At 43.1% G+C, this 16,406-nt stretch overlaps 1 protein-coding gene across 1 annotated transcript in view; it reads left to right on the forward strand.

Moving 5' to 3' along the window:
- LOC311138802 (zinc finger protein 385A-like) overlaps positions 1-16,406 on the forward strand; it is a gene marked incomplete at both ends in the record, with an annotated part of 66,726 nt that overhangs the window by 16,063 nt on the left and 34,257 nt on the right. The window contains 2 exons of the mRNA XM_084173617.1: positions 1,452-1,615; positions 10,410-10,520. Of these exons, the coding sequence (XP_084029743.1) occupies positions 1,452-1,615; positions 10,410-10,520 (275 nt within the window). The remainder of the gene's footprint in view (positions 1-1,451; positions 1,616-10,409; positions 10,521-16,406) is intronic.

Here is a 16,406-nt window from a genome sequence, read left to right on the forward strand (position 1 = left end):
CTATTAAAACCCCCCCCCCCCTTAATTTAATTTTTCAGAAGATCTGTCTCTCTCGGTTTCCCTCCCTAACTACAGAGACTTGGAGGCATGTCTGGACCAGCAGCCACACAGACCGGTTGCAGCTGAGCTTAAGCTGTGACAGCCTTTTAGCTTCTGGGGAAAGGAAGAGAGAGAGAGGAGAGAGAGAGAGAGAGAGAGAGAGAGAGAGAGAGAGAGAGAGAGAGAGAGAGAGAGAGAGAGAGAGAGAGAGAGAGAGAGAGAGAGAGAGAGAGAGAGAGAGAGAGAGAGAGGCTAGAGAAACTATAATACTGACAGCACATTGAAGATCCTCTTCAAGTCTCTCCTATTCAAAGGATCTTCCTCTCTCACAACTGGAAATAGCTCCTGCTCACAGCGTTTCAGATATGTGACCGGTTTTCTAAATGTAGCAAATTTGTTAAGTAGCTACACTCACAATGGCACCCGCAATAAAAGATAACAATGAAAGATTATCCCCCCCCCCCAAAAAAAAAGATAATACAAATTCTCCTCGTTCTGAATCTGGTTGTACACTAAAGAGAGGGATAACGGTGGAGAGGAGGAGAGGAATGGAGAGCATGGGAGGGAGGGAGAGAGGGAGGGAGGGAGGGAGGGCGAGAGAGAGAGGGAGGAAAGAGGAATGCCAGCAGGAGAGTCGTGGAGTAAGGGAGAGTGGGGGGTTACAGAAGCACAGAGACAGAAAAAAGAGAGTGTGAAATTGGGAGAGAAAGCGGTGCACAGAGTGAGGGAGGGAGAGAAAGAGAGAGAGGAATACGGGGGAGCTAGGTTGATATCTGCAGCGCTCCAGCTGTGAGCTTAGCCTCCCGCCATCACAGTAGACTCCTCAAGTGCAAGCTTTCACAACTGCTTAACTGCCAGAGAGAACGCAGGGGGAGGGAGGGATGGATGGAGAGAAGGGTTGAGGGAGAGAGACAGCACAGGAGAAAAGAAGGGGAGAGGAAAGGGATGATGCAGAGTGGATGTCTGTGTTTATTCTGTCTCTCAGAGGAGTTGGGCTCAGAGGGAATAGTTGATTAGAGGAGAGGTGGCTGTCAAGTGTAACGCTAGTCTTTACCCCCCCCCCCCCTTCTCTCTCTCTCTCTCTTTCTCATTCTCTCTCTCTCTCTCTTTCGCTCTCAATCTCATCTCTGCGATGCTGTTAGTTAGTGATTGAGGAGAGGAGGGATTGAGCAGAGTACTGAGTGAGTCCTTCTATAGGTGTGTGTGTGTGTATGCACATTAGCCTTTTACACTACAGATCATCACCCCAGTACCAAACTGCTGAACATTTATGGATAACTGACATCCATCAATTTGTCTCGAGAAGTGACGGAGTACATTCTGTTACATTGAGAAACAATAGAAAAAGACCACTGACTGTTTAGATATATTCTGAATAAACCATCTCTCTCCCTCTGTCTGTCTCTCTCCAGGCAGCATGAACCGTCCGGGGGCGGTCCCTGCCTTCCTCAGGACCCCCACGGTGATCCCGCCCCCGCTGGACATGAAACAGTTCCTGCAGTTCCCCATGGACACAGCTCCACCACAACACAGCATGGGCCTCTTCCACAACTTCAACACCAGCAGTTACTCAACAGTGAGTAAACGCACTCCACACACACATGCAGGCATGCACAGGCACAGGCACACACCACACGCATGCACACACGCCATACACACACACACACACACACTCCTCATACTAACACAGCGTAGACACAGACTAACACAGCGTACACACATCTAGACTCCCCATCCCCCTGTGTCAGCTTCTTTTACAACTTCAGCACTGTGGCTGAGTGGACAGCAGCAGGCAGGCACACATACAGGGTCACCTCTCTACTTGGCCGGGTTCCCAAGCGCACGCAAATAAAGCATACACAATGAGTTTCCACCCTGACTGTATATTCAGAGGTCATACACTCTGTTTTAGCGGGGGGAAATATAGCCTACTGTTTACTGTAAAAATACATCCATACACTGTACGTGTTTGTTGCCAACTTCATATTCTGCCTTATGCAGTACATTGTTAATATACAATGCTATCTATCTAATGGAGTGGCACTGACTAGTCAGACCAAGGGGAAGATTCCACTCATTAACCCTGATGTCTCAACACATCAAACAGATTGTGTGTTTCCATTGAAAAGCATTTCAAAACAACATGGTCATGTTCAAAACCAGGCAGGACAGAATGCAGCAGAGAGATATGGTAAATGACTAGCCTATAACTTGAAATATACCACTAGTGCAGTCTTGATGCAGGCTGTCTGACAGAATATTATGGTGCAGTCTGTCTGACAGAATATTAATCGTAATTGGCTTTGGTTTCATACAATATTCCTGGATAGAGGACAGTGGGATGAATGTGCCTGTCATTTAGAGGTTTCTTCTCGTGAATGAAGACAGGGGATGTATTCTAATGAAGTGGTTTGGTTTTATAGGATGACCCTCAATAATAAGCGGACAAGTGTTTGCTCTCCCTGTGGCAGAATGAAGCTCTGCATATACACAAAATGCCCAGGCAAGCGTTTTACTGCAATACAATGAGTTATGGCTAATCAATTTTATAAGTGGCACAGCCAGCGTTCCACATAGTCAGCGTTTTTAGACAAGGCCCCATTCTATTCATTTCCAGATTGGGTTTCAAGTGAAGGTCAGCGACAAACAATGGTGCGCGCACACACATGCAGCAGACCCTCCCATCAACCAGGTTTCCATCCAATCTTTTTATGAGCGTAAAGTACATGTCAGATAAAACATTTCACTAAAGGCCTGATGGAAACAGCTAATTTGTCGGTAAACTTTCCAAATGTCGACAAAACAAAATACAGGTGGGATCTTTTTGTGTCTGTAAAATTAATTATGCCAGAAATGGCGGTGGAAACGCTATTATGCGCAAATGTTGATATAATAACCATCATATCAAAGTAAACTTGGAGTCACGCGGTGACATGTTGTGTGGTCCTCCCACTACAACTCGGGAAAGCAAGTTATGATGAACTTCACAGGCTGGTGAAAGTGCAAGGTGATGAGCTTGATGCTCCTTTCCGATAAATATCGAGGGTCTTATTATTCTGATGACATTATGATTACTTGGTGTTACCTTAGATTGTAAACTGTCATGGTCAAAACATATAGATTCAATGGTTGTAAAGATGGGGAGAGGTCTGTCCGTAATAAAGAGATGCTCTGCTTTTTTGACACCACACTCCACAAAGCAAGTCCTGCAGGCTCTAGTTTAGTCTTATCTTGATTATTGTCCAGTCATGTGGTCGAGTGCTGCAAAGAAAGACCTAGTTAAGCTGCAACGGGCCCAGAACAGAGCAGCACATCTTGCTCTTCATTGTAGTCAGAGGGCTAATATTAATACTATGCATGCCAGTCTCTCTTGGCTAAGGATTGAGGAAAGACTGACTGCGTCACTTCTTGTTTTTATAAGAAACATTAATGTGTTGGAAATTCCTAATTGTTTGCATAGTCAACTTACACACAGCACTGACACACACACTTACCCTACCAGACATGCCACCAGGGTTTTTTTAACAGTCCCCAGGTCCAGAACAAATTCAAGGAAACGTACAGTATTATACAGAGCCATGTGTGCATGGAACTCACTTCCATTTTATATAGCAAACAGCAAGGGAACAGCAAACCTGGTTTCAAAAAACAAATAAAGCAACACCTCGCGGCACAACGCCCCCGTGTGACCTACTTGTTGTGTGTATGTACTGACATGTATGTGTAACTGATAGATGCACACACACACACACACACACACACTACATGTTAATGTTTTTAAACGCATGTACATTTGAAAGTATTTTGTCTGTTAGATTTATTTTCGTTATGTAAGACTAGCTGTCGCCATTGGCGTCGGCTAATGGGGATCCTAATAAATCTAATGCTTGGCTGCCGTTTGACAAATCAAAATAATCTCGCTCTTTTGTCCATAATAATCTCGTCATGTAGGCTATACCCACACTGTAGTCTATCTACGAGTTGTTGGCTAGAGCGCATGTGCCAATACCAGAGTGGACACATTCGCTATATAACAAAATAAATGTTGTGACAAACCCATCAGTAGAGTTGAAAATGCAATGGCAACTCATTTAACTTGTATTTTTTATTCGGTACATGGGGATTAAACCGCAAAATGTATTTTATGTGCACTACGTCATGACGCGCAGCCTTTATCCGCAACCAGTCAATTGATGGAAACAAATCTCTGGTGGGAAAATGCGCATACTGTTTTTATGCGGATTTTTAGAATATTTGCATGAAAATCTGTTGCCAATTGACAGACTGAGTCTGTCAGAACGTATTTACCCTGATAACCTCTAGAGGGTGCTAGAACAGAGGCTGAATGTACACCAGACAGGGCGGACACAATAATTTGATATAAACTTCATGGAGCATTGATAAGTAATGTATGAGGTTGAGAGAACCACTAGAGTTTCTCAGTTGTTGTCAGATAATGAGTGACATTCTGATGAGGACCTGTTATTGTGACACTGTATAATGAGGACAATAAACAGGCAGTGCAGTGAGGGAACAAGTTCCTGATGCTCTGTGATTCACTTCTAAAAAGTTTGGGTGCACCACACACCATACAGTATCATACTATCTCATGGAGCGAGTGCTTCCCTCCTCTATCAAGAGTACAGATTAGAGTATATAATGATTTCTCTGCCAGCCCCTTATGGTATACAGTAGAGTTATGGGTGGAGGTATGAAGAGAGGAAGGAATGAAAGAAGGGATATAAAAGTGGCTTAATGAGTGAGGTCATAATGGCAGAGAGGAAGTAGAGACAGGTGGAGAGAGGAGTGGAGCGGTAGAGGGAGAGAGAGCAATCAGCCTGTTCAAAACAGCTGGACAAACAGAGGGAGAGGGCTACGGAGAGGGAGAGGGAGATGTTATGAGACAATTTGGCTAACCGAAATTGACAATAGGACATGAATAGGTGAGTACACTGACTTGCCATCTTGTTTGCGCACACACACACCGTGACTTCACAGATCAAACACCTTTTTGTTGGCATATATAGAAAGTGAGTGGTGAGTACAAACAAATTAATGTGGAGTCAGACTGCTGTATTCTAGGACAAGGACCTACTATGTTGTAAAACTGAGAGAGAGAGAGAGAGAGAGAGAGAGAGAGAGAGAGAGAGAGGAGAGAGGAGAGAGAAAGAAAGAAAGAAAGAAAGGGAGAGCGAGCACTCTGAAGTGTGTTGTGATTAAGGGAACAAAGAGAACTCCAGGTTAAAGACGAGGAGTATAAATATAGCCAGGAACTGTTATTAAACCACTTACATATGGGAGGATAATTACACCGTTGCCTGGAGTTTGGAAGTTGAAAGTGAAAATAGACTCTCATTTTGTAGTATAATTTCACAGTAGCAGTCAGTGATTAGAAGTTGAGTAAAACCCCAAAGTGCTTTAGGCTGCAGAGTGGAGAAACACCCAGCCTGGGTTGTGGTTACCTAGCAGAGTGGTCAGAAACCTCAGAATGCCCACTTATCCTTTTTGGGTCCATTTTGGTCAGGGTATACTGTAAACAACAGCTATCTGGGATGGCTTGAGTCTGATCAACATGGTCAACATGCCTTTCTTAAGAGCTGTTCCCACATAAGCTGAGTACTTTTTGGTTGCTTTTCCTTCACTCCGCGGTCCGACTCATCCCAAACCGTCTCAATTTGGTTGAGGTCGGGGGATTGTGGAGGCCAGGTCATCTGATGCACTCCATCGCTCTCCTTCTTGGTAAAATAGCCCGTACACAGCCTGGAGGTGTGTTGGGTCATTGTCCTGTTGAAAAACAAATGATAGTCCTACTAAGCCAAACCAGATGTCTCCCGAGTGGCGCAGTGGTCTAAGGCACTGCATCGCATTGCTAGCTATGCCACTAGAGATCCTGGTTTGAATCCAGGCTCTGACGTAGCCGGGTGCGACCGGGAGACCCATGGGGCGGCGAACAATTGGCCCAGCATCGTCCAGGGTCGGGGAGGGAATGGCCGGCAGGGATGTAGCTCAGTTGGTAGAGCATGGCGTTTGCAACACCAGGGTTGTGGGTTTGATTCCCACGGGGGGCCAGTATGAAAAAAATGTATGCACTCACTAACTGTAAGTCGCTCTGGATAAGAGTGTCTGCTAAATGACTAAAAAAAAATACAAAATACAAATAATTCCTAATCCCTACAGTCAAGCATGGTGGTGGGAATGTCAAGATCTGGGGCTGCTTTTCCTCCTCTGGACCTGGACGACATTAAGGGAACCATGAATTCTGAGGTATACTAGGAGATTCTTGAACAGAACGTCAGGCCATCAGTCAAGGAGCTAAAGCTGGGCTGAAAATGAGTCTTCCAACAAGACAACGACCCAAAGCATTCAAACTAATCTACCAAAGAATGGCTCAGGAGAAAGAAGATTTGTGTTTTGGATTGGCCAAGTCAAAATCCTGACCTAAATCCAATCGAGATGCTGTGGCAGGACCTGAAGCGGGCAGTTCATGCCCGACACTACTCAAACCTCAATCAATGGTTCTGTAAGGAGGGGTGGGCAAAAATCCCTCAAAACAGATGTCAGAGACTGATTACTGGCTATAGGAGACGTTTAGTCCAGGTTATCGCTGCTAATGGAGTTGCCACAAGCTATTGAATAAAGGGGTTCACATATTTTTGCACACATCATATCTTAGTTTCTGTTAAATAAACCACTTTTGTTAAATAAACAATGAAAATATATCATTTTTTTTGTTTCTGTCATTTACTTGGAATGTCTTTATTACGAATTGTTGTTTAGATAAGGATTTTATATGTTTATTTAAATATTTTATAGTAAAATAATGACCAGCCCTGTAGGGTTCACATACTTTAAAGTTTGGACACACCTACTCATTCAAGAATTTTCCTTTAATTTTTACTATTTTCTACATTGTAGAATAATAGTGAAGACATCAAAACTATGAAATAACACATATGGAATCATGTAGCAACCGAAAATGTGTTATAAAAATCTAAATATATTTTATATTTGAAATAGCCACCCTTTGCTTTGATGACAGCTTAGCATACTCTTGGCATTCTCTCAACCAGTATCATGAGGTAGTCACCTGGAATGCATTTCAATTAACAGGTGTGCCTTCTTAAAAGTTAATTTGTGGAATTTCTTTCCTTCTTAATGCGTTTGAGCCAATCAGTTGTGTTGTGACAAGGTAGGGTTGGTATGCAGAAGATAGCCCTATTTGGTAAAAGACCAAGTCCATATTATGGCAAGAACAGCTAAAATTAGCAAAGAGAAACAACAGTCCATCATTACATTAAGACATGAAGGTCAGTCAATACGGAACATTTCAAGAACTTTTAACGTTTCTTCAAGTGCAGTCGCAAAAACCATCAAGCGCAATGATGAAACTGGCTCTCATGAGGACCGCCACAGGAAAGGAAGACCCAGAGTTACCTCTGCTGCAGAGGATAAGTTCATTAGAGTTACCAGCCTCAGAAATTGCAGGCCAAATAAATGCTTCACAGAGTTTAAGTAACAGACACATCTCAACATCAACTGTTCAGAGGAGACTGCATGAATCAGGCCTTCATGGTCGAATTGCTGCAAAGAAACCACTACTAAAGGACACCAATAAGACGAAGAGACTTGCTTGGGCCAAGAAACACGAACAATGGACATTAGACCGGTGGAAATCTGTCCTTTGGTCTGATGAGTCCAAATTTGAGATTTTTGGTTTCAACCGCCGTGTCTTTGTGAGACGCAGAGCAGGTGAACGAATGATCTCCGCATGTGTGGATCCCACCATGAAGCATGGAGGAGGAGGGGTTATGGTGTGGGGGTGCTTTGCTGGTGACACTGTCTGTGATTTATTTAGAATTCCTGGCATACTTAACCAGCATGGCTACAACAGCATTCTGCAGCGATACACCATCCCATCTGGTTTGCGCTTAGTAGGACTATCATTTGTTTTTCAACAGGACAATAACCCAACACACCTCCAGGCTGTGTAAGAGCTATTTTACCAAGAAGGAGAGTGATGGAGTGCTGCATCAGATGACCTGGCCTCCACAATCACCCGATCTCAACCCAATTGAGATGGTTTGGGATGAGTTGGACCGCAGAGTGAAGGAAAAGCAGCCAACAAGTGCTCAGCATGTGGGAACTCCTTCAAGACTGTTGGAAAAGCATTCCAGGTGAAATGGTTGAGAGAATATATATATATATATATATATATATATATATATATATATATATATATTTATATATTTTTTTTTTGCAGTGGCAGTCATAATTTATGCATGTAGGGAAACACTGAGTATTGACAGGGTACAGTACAGTACAGTGGCGGTCGGTGCCGTTTAAGATGAGGGAGGACGATTTTTACTTTTCATGAACATGGCCTTATTTCTATTACAGCATATTGGATGACTGTCAATCATATTCCATTCACCCAGTTCAATGTAACATCGATAGGTTTAGGCTACTACATGATCCTCAAATGTTCCCTATACCCATCATGAGGTTGCTACAACCTACCCTATGAATGAAAGTTTACAATGTAGGTGCACACAGGTCAAGAGAAAAATTTGAGGTGACAGACAGTGAAACATGAACAGACAATGACACATTCCATACCGCCTTGCACACTGTTGCCTGCATCTAGCTGATCTAGGGTGTAATCATTAGTCCAACAGTTGCAAAATAGATTTTCTATTGGGCAAATTCAGTTATGTTTATCCCCGTTTCATTCCGTTTGCTTCCGTTTAAGGAACGTTTTTTCATCAGAATCGGCGGAATGGATACACCCCTGATCAGATGTAAACATGGTTTACTTTCATAGCAGCCACATTGTATTCCTTCTCGCTTCTATGCACTCTCCTCCTCACTTGTGGACTTCAATGCACAACACATCAGCTGTATGTGACCTGGCAAAAAAAACTTTCCAAACCATATCATAACACTACACACAGCCTACATCATTGTCACCATATTAGCTAAAGTAATGTCATAGTCAACATAGCTAATAGAACTAACATGTTAGTAAACCCGCTACAATCATGCAGTCAAGTTACAGTGTACAGTCAGTAAGCAGTTTAACACTTAGCACTGCATTTGCTAGCTAAGTAAGTGAAGCTGAAAGTGAAAAGAAATGATGAAATCTGTCTCTCTCTATCTCTCTCTCTTGCTTCTCCTTCATTTTGGAAGAAATTAATTTGTTCAAAACTGTTCAACTATTGTCTTTCTCTCTCTTTGAGTCAACTACTCACCACATTTTATGCACTGCAGTGCTAGCTAGCTTATGCTTATGCTTTCAGTGCTAGATTCATTATCTGATTCTTTGATTGGGTGGACAACATGTCAGTTCATGCTGCAAGAGCTCTGATAGGTTGGAGGACGTCATCCGGAAGTTGTCATAATTACTGTGTAATTCTATGGAAGAGGGTGAGAACCATGAGCCTCCTAGGTTTTGTATTGAAGTCAATATACCCAGAGGAGGACGGAAGCTAGCTGTCCTCCGGCTACACCCTAGTGTTATCCTACAGAGTGCTGTTGAGGCTACTGTAGACCTTCATTGCAAAACAGTGTGTTATAATCAATTATTTGGTGACAGGTGAATATATTTAGAATAGTTTTATCTAAAAAGGATAACTTTTTTAATGTTTTACAATTGTTATTTCTATGAAATTCACTGAGGAGGATGGTCCTCCCCTTCCTCCTTTGAGGAGCCTCCACTGGTACAGTATAGGACAGGGTTCTTCAATTCCGGTCCTGGAGGGCCGAAACATCTCTGTTTTTCATCGTCTCCTTCTAATCAAGGGCTAATTCAGACCTGGGACACCAGGTGAGTGCAATTAACTACCAGGTAGAAATAAAAAACAGAAGTGTTTCGGCCCTCCAGGACCGGAATTGAAGAACCCTGGTATAGGATAACATTTTAACTTCTTAGGCATACAGTTTACTTGATCCTCTTGTTTTATTGTTGGAGAGATAAACTAGTGTGTTGCTTTGCTGGACACAAAAGCCCCAAAACAGTGATGTAGGATGGGGAGTCTGTAATCAGGGCACTCTGTCTGTAATCAGGGCCCACCCAAGACCCAAGGCACAGACAGCTCCAGCAGCTGCTGTTGAAAAAACCATACTCTCCTGTCATCGTCAATCAGGGCTCTCTCCCTTTCTCTAATTCACTCACCCCTCTCTCTCGCTCGCTCTCTCCACCGATTTCCCCGCTATAGGGGCCTTTCTCAAAGTGTTTCATTAGATAGCCTAACTCTGCTACCAGTCCACCACCATGGCACAATAACCTAATATGTCTATCTGCTCCCCTACTCAAAGTAATTTGATTTTCTATATAATCCCTCTCCCCTCTGCCCCCTCCCCTTCCCCTCCAGATGGACCCGGTACAGAAGGCGGTGATGAACCACACCTTCGGACCCCCCATGATGAAGACCAAACGACCCATCATCTCTTGCAACGTCTGCCAGATCCGCTTCAACTCAGAGGTAAGGCAGTAAGGCACTATACATCCATCTATCCATCCATCCATCCCTCCATCCACAAATTCATCAGGCCATCCATCTCAGTATTCCACACATCCATCTATGCACTACATCATAACCTGACCTAATATCAGTGATTGACTGGACTGCTGGAGCAGGTGTCAGGTCAGAACTGTGTCTGTGATTTCTCGGCTCCACTTTTAGCCTTGGGGCAGCCCTGCTTATCTTACATTTTGCTGGCACTTCCCAGAAATGAGTTGTGAATATTATGCAACTGTGTTCTGGGGGGCTAGGAGACTACAGACCAGGGGCCTGAGATGTTGAGGTTGGATGGGGTGAGTGAGTAACTGTGGGGATATCTTAGAGAGGAAACACACCAGAACAACGTCCGGCCGAGTGCTTCTGATATAACGGATAGAAAGCAATAGAACAGTGCATCATGAGGATGGTCGTGATAGAGGGCTTGTGAGGGGTCAGTGAGGGTGAATGTGACACAACAAGCTGACCTGATCTGGTCATTGAGTGAAAGGGAGAAAGTAGTGAATGATGACAAAGCACATTCCAGCATGTCAGTCTTGGGACAGGGCACCAACCGTAAAACAGGATGACTGAGGCAGCGTAACTAAAGAATGAAGTGGTTCAATTGCAGAGTGGGTTTAAGTGTCACCATAAATCTGCCAGCGGTGTTTACTGACACTTTCACAGTTGAAAAACAAATAAATCATAAGATATACATCCAAAACAATTATTTGGCTCCAGGGCTGGGCTAATTAGCATGATACAACCATGATGTGTGTGTGTGTGTGTGTGTGTGTGTGTGTGTGTGTGTGTGTGTGTGTGTGTGTGTGTGTGTGTGTGTGTGTGTGTGTGTGTATGTGTGTGTGTGTGTGCCCCTTGTGGGAATACTCGGAGCTGTTTGTTCCATCGGCATGGAAAAGTGATTAGGATCTTGGATGGTTCCGCACACATTCCAGTAGAGAGAGGGGGGTCTGACAGATGATAGGTGCTTTTGACACGGACTGCCTTCTGAAACGTACAGTCATAAAGACAGAAGCTCTCAGCTCTGTACACATAATTTAATGTGAAATCATCACATTATCCACTGCATGTCTTTATGTGTATTGTACTGTAACCACATACAAATATTGCCTCCCCTTCCTTTCTCTGTATATGGTCCTCTCTCCTTGCTGCTGTGTGTGTATTAGAACACAAACTCACTGTAAACAGATGTGGAGATATGGTCATATCTGAGGCTGAGTCGAGGCCTGATTTTCTGTTCATATACCCCTTCCTCTTCCCTACACAGATGGGAACGTTTGATCACCAGTAAGATGTAGTAAAACTGTTTTCCTGCCATAGACTGCATCAAGGTTATTATAGTTTTGTGTTTTTATATTGGTTTTATTTATATTCCTTTTAATTTTTTACATTGAAATTCAGTTTAGTTTCAGTTAGTTTTCAGACCTGATTTGCAAGTTTTTATTTTGTTTTAGTTGCATACAAATATTTATATTTCTCTTGTATATTATTTAGTTTTAGTTTTAGTGTTAGGGACAGAAAGCATACGTGGGAGGCTTGGAACAATTTGTGTTGTATAGTTTTTATTTAATTGTTTATGTCACTTCTTTCTACTGGGCAACAATACATAAGGTGATTGGTCAGGTCATAGGTTAATTTAGGTTTAAATTATAAAGTCTATCTCAATGTGACTTGGAAGAAATAGTGGTGAGACTGGTGCAAAAGATATGGTGGAAGGAAACTCTCTCGCCCATGTTGAGACCAATCCTGCTTTTTAACTTTAGAAGTATGTTAAAAAAATCAAGTTAGCTTCCTAGACAGTTTTTTCCCTGTTAGCTAGTGTTAGCTAGTGTTAGCTAGTGATAGTGGTGCACAAGCAAGGCATATTTGGAACATTACCTTTTCCTGGCCACATTTACCCACCAGATTCAGTAGCTTGATTGTGTTTTCACATATAGCCCTCTTTAAAAGAACCGATCTCAGTCCTCTTTAAAGTGAACTGTGGGGTAAAAAAAAAAAGCTATTTGTATTCACACTGCCCTTGCCTTTGAATGAGGACTCAACTCCTTTGCCAGTTCACTTCACCTATTTTGTGGTCCGAGTCCTCTTTGCGTTCACATTGCTATGTTTAGAAAGGAACCAAGATCTTTTTCCAACATTCTCTCAATGCACTCTGGGTTTTTACAAAGTGCAGGACAAGCCATTCAATCAGAATGTGTTATCGGACAGCTAGATATACATTACCTACTTACATTTTGTAAGCTAATAGATTGCATTTAATTAAAATATGCGACATAACAATTGTAATCAGAAGATACTATCAACATGTACAGTAAATATTATTGGTAACAGAATAAATAGCAGAAGAATAACTGCATTTTAAATAATGCTGTAATCAAAAATGGTACACGGGCTACTGCCCCTTTAAGAGCTAGAATTGATTTTGAACCCTATGTTGTGATTCTCACCAAATATGTTGGTGTCTTCTCACACTATTCAAACCCTACAATCGAATAAACAGCTTATAAAGTTCTCTTAGCCTATACAGTGAGGAAAAAAAGAATTTGATCCCCTGCTGATTTTGTACGTTTGCCCACTGACAAAGAAAAGATCAGTCTATAATTTTAATGGTAGGTTTATTTGAACAGTGAGAGACAGAATAACAACAACAAAAAATGCAGAAAAACGCATGTCAAAAATGTTATGAATTGATTTGCATTTTAATGAGGGAAATAAGTATTTGACCCCCTCTCAATCAGAAAGATTTCTGGCTCCCAGGTGTCTTTTATACAGGTAACGAGCTGAGATTAGGAGCACACTCTTAAAGGGAGACCAAAGAGCTCTCCAAGGATGTCAGGGACAAGATTGTAGACCTACACAAGGCTGGAATAGGCTACAAGACCATCGCCAAGCAGCTTGGTGAGAAGGTGACAACAGTTGGTGCGATTATTCGCAAATGGAAGAAACACAAAATAACTGTCAATCTCCCTCGGCCTGGGGCTCCATGCAAGACCTCACCTCGTGGAGATGCAATGATCATGAGAACGGTGAGGAATCCGTCCAGAACTACACGGGAGGATCTTGTCAATGATCCCAAGGCAGCTGGGACCATAGTCACCAAGAAAACCATTGGTAACACACTACGCCGTAAAGGACTGAAATCCTGCAGCGCCCGCAAGGTCCCCCTGCTCAAGAAAGCACATATACAGGCCCGTCTGAAGTTTGCCAATGAACATCTGAATGATTCAGAGGAGAACTGGGTGAAAGTGTTGTGGTCAGATGAGACCAAAATCAAGCTCTTTGGCATCAACTCAACTCACCGTGTTTGGAGGAGGAGGAATGCTGCCTATGACCCCAAGAACACCATCCCCACCGTCAAACATGGAGGTGGAAACATTATGCTTTGGGGGTGTTTTTCTGTTAAGGGGACAGGACAACTTCACCGCATCAAAGGGATGATGGATGGGGCCATGTACCGTCAAATCTTGGGTGAGAACCTTCTTCCCTCAGCCAGGGCATTGAAAATGGGTCTTGGATGGGTATTCCAGCATGACAATGACCCAAAACACACGGCCAAGGCAACAAAGGCGTGGCTCAAGAAGAAGCACATTAAGGTCCTGGAGTGGCCTAGCCAGTCTCCAGACCTTAATCCCATAGAAAATCTGTGGAGGGAGCTGAAGGTTCGAGTTGCCAAACGTCAGCCTCGAAACCTTTATGACTTGGAGAAGATCTGCAAAGAGGAGTGGAACAAAATCCCTCCTGAGATGTGTGCAAACCTGGTGGCCAACTACAAGAAACGTCTGACCTCTGTGATTGCCAACAAGGGTTTTGCCACCAAGTACTAAGTCATGTTTTGCAGAGGGGTCAAATACTTATTTCCCTCATTAAAATGCAAATCAATTTATAACATTTTTGACATGGGTTTTTCTGGATTTTTTTGTTGTTGTTCTGTCTCTCATTGTTCAAATAAACCTACCATTAAAAGTATAGACTGATCTTGTCTTTGTCAGTGGGCAAACGTACAAAATCAGCAGGGGATCAAATACTTTTTTCCCTCACTGTAGATCAGATATTGCAAACAAATAATCTGAACTAAAAACACCACACGTTTTGGAAATCTGTTCATCCTTGACAATCGATAATCAGTAGGCCTAACCAAAAACAGTGCACGTTTTTTCTGCGAACCTTCACATCATCATCTTCTCTCTATTGTGGCACCAATGTGAGAGGGTTTATGGCAGGGGAAACGGTGTTGCAGTAGTCTAGTGTGTGGTGTGGGAATAATGACAAGCGAACCTGGGGAGCTTTGTGTTCACGTTGCCCTAGAAATGGGAACCGGACTGCGGAATTCAAGCAAACCGAATTTAAACTACCTCTTGAGATGGTCTCATTTTGGTTCACTTCGGGGGCTCTTTTGAAGGGTCCTTTGGAGTGTTCACACTGCACAAAAAATTAAGCGAACTGCTCTGAGTTCACAAAAATTGGCTGAAAGGGACAAAGTGGGAAAACACCCTGAACTGCATTTTCTGTCAGTCAATAATGGCCATTAAACATAATAATTTGCTAAACTAGAGACAATTAAAGGCTGAAGCTGAACACAAACCAGAATATCTGGATTTATAAAAATGGGCAATGCAGAAACAAGCATATCACACTGTCTGCCAACAGTAATGCAATGTACGGCCACATGGGGTAATTATGAAATTGCAATTCATTCAAAGCAGCCACCAGCTACAGAGGACAGATTAGGCTGTCAGCTTTCAGCCCCGGCTCTCTCTGCTGCAAGACTGATGTCACACGCCTCTTGATTGTGCTGCATTGGCCATCGTCACCACTGCAGCACCACAAAGCTGGACACCTCTCTCTCTCTCTCTCTCTCTCTCTCTCTCTCTCTCTCTCTCTCTCTCTCTCTCTCTCTCTCTCTCTCTCTCTCTCGCTCGCTCTCTCCTCATTCTTGTCACTGTCAGTCCCTAAATAGACCCTACCCACTGGGTACAGACGTCAGTTCAACGTCTAGTTTTAATTTACATTTGGTTGAGTTGTCAACTAACGTGAAACCAAAAGTTGGGTGAAAAAACATTGCAACACATTGCAATTTTTGGAGGGAAAAGACGTGGAAACAACGTTGATTCAACCAATTTATGCACAGTGGGTGCTTCCTTCTCCTTGTTCCACCTCTTCTTAAATGTTAATGTCTCTCCATCTCTCTCTCTCTGGCGTACTTCCTGTGTCTCTATCTCCTCTGCATTTTACTCTGTCCCTCGTCCTCCCTCTCCTCTCCTCTCCTCTCCTCTCCTCTCCTCTCCTCTCCTCTCCTCTCCTCTCCTCTCCTCTCCTCTCCTCTCCTCTCCTCTCCCACCCCCTCTGTCCTCCATCATGTTGCCTGTAGGCTATACAGTAGTTCTGGCTGCTAGACCAGTTCTCTCTGGTTCCTCTGCCTTTGTTGCTTTATAGATAAAACATCAAAGCCCCATCCTGCTCAGAGAGAAAAGGATTTCAGGGAAATTATCTCCTTCTCATTTTCTCTTTTAAATCTTTTCCATGCTTCTTATTCCCTCGTTCATCTTAAATCCTACTTTTCATACTCTCTTTTCATAACCCTTCTCAGCCTATTCCAAACATCATTTACTATTTTATAACTATTCAGTTCTTCCCATGACTCCAATGACTCCAATGACCCTAAATATATTTTTCCTCCTTCCTTCTAATCTCTTTCTTGACTTTCTCTGCTCTGTCCCCTCTTCATGTCTCCCTTTCCATCTCCCCTCTCTGTTGTCAACTCTGTTCTGTTGTAATTGATAGTTGACCTTCATTGATCCCCCAAGACCCAAACACTGAAGGTCAGGAACAGAGCTTCAGAACCAAAGCTTT

This window comes from Coregonus lavaretus, assembly GCF_964263955.1.
Source record: "Coregonus lavaretus genome assembly, chromosome: 12".
NCBI classification, from domain to species: Eukaryota; Metazoa; Chordata; class Actinopteri; order Salmoniformes; family Salmonidae; genus Coregonus; species Coregonus lavaretus.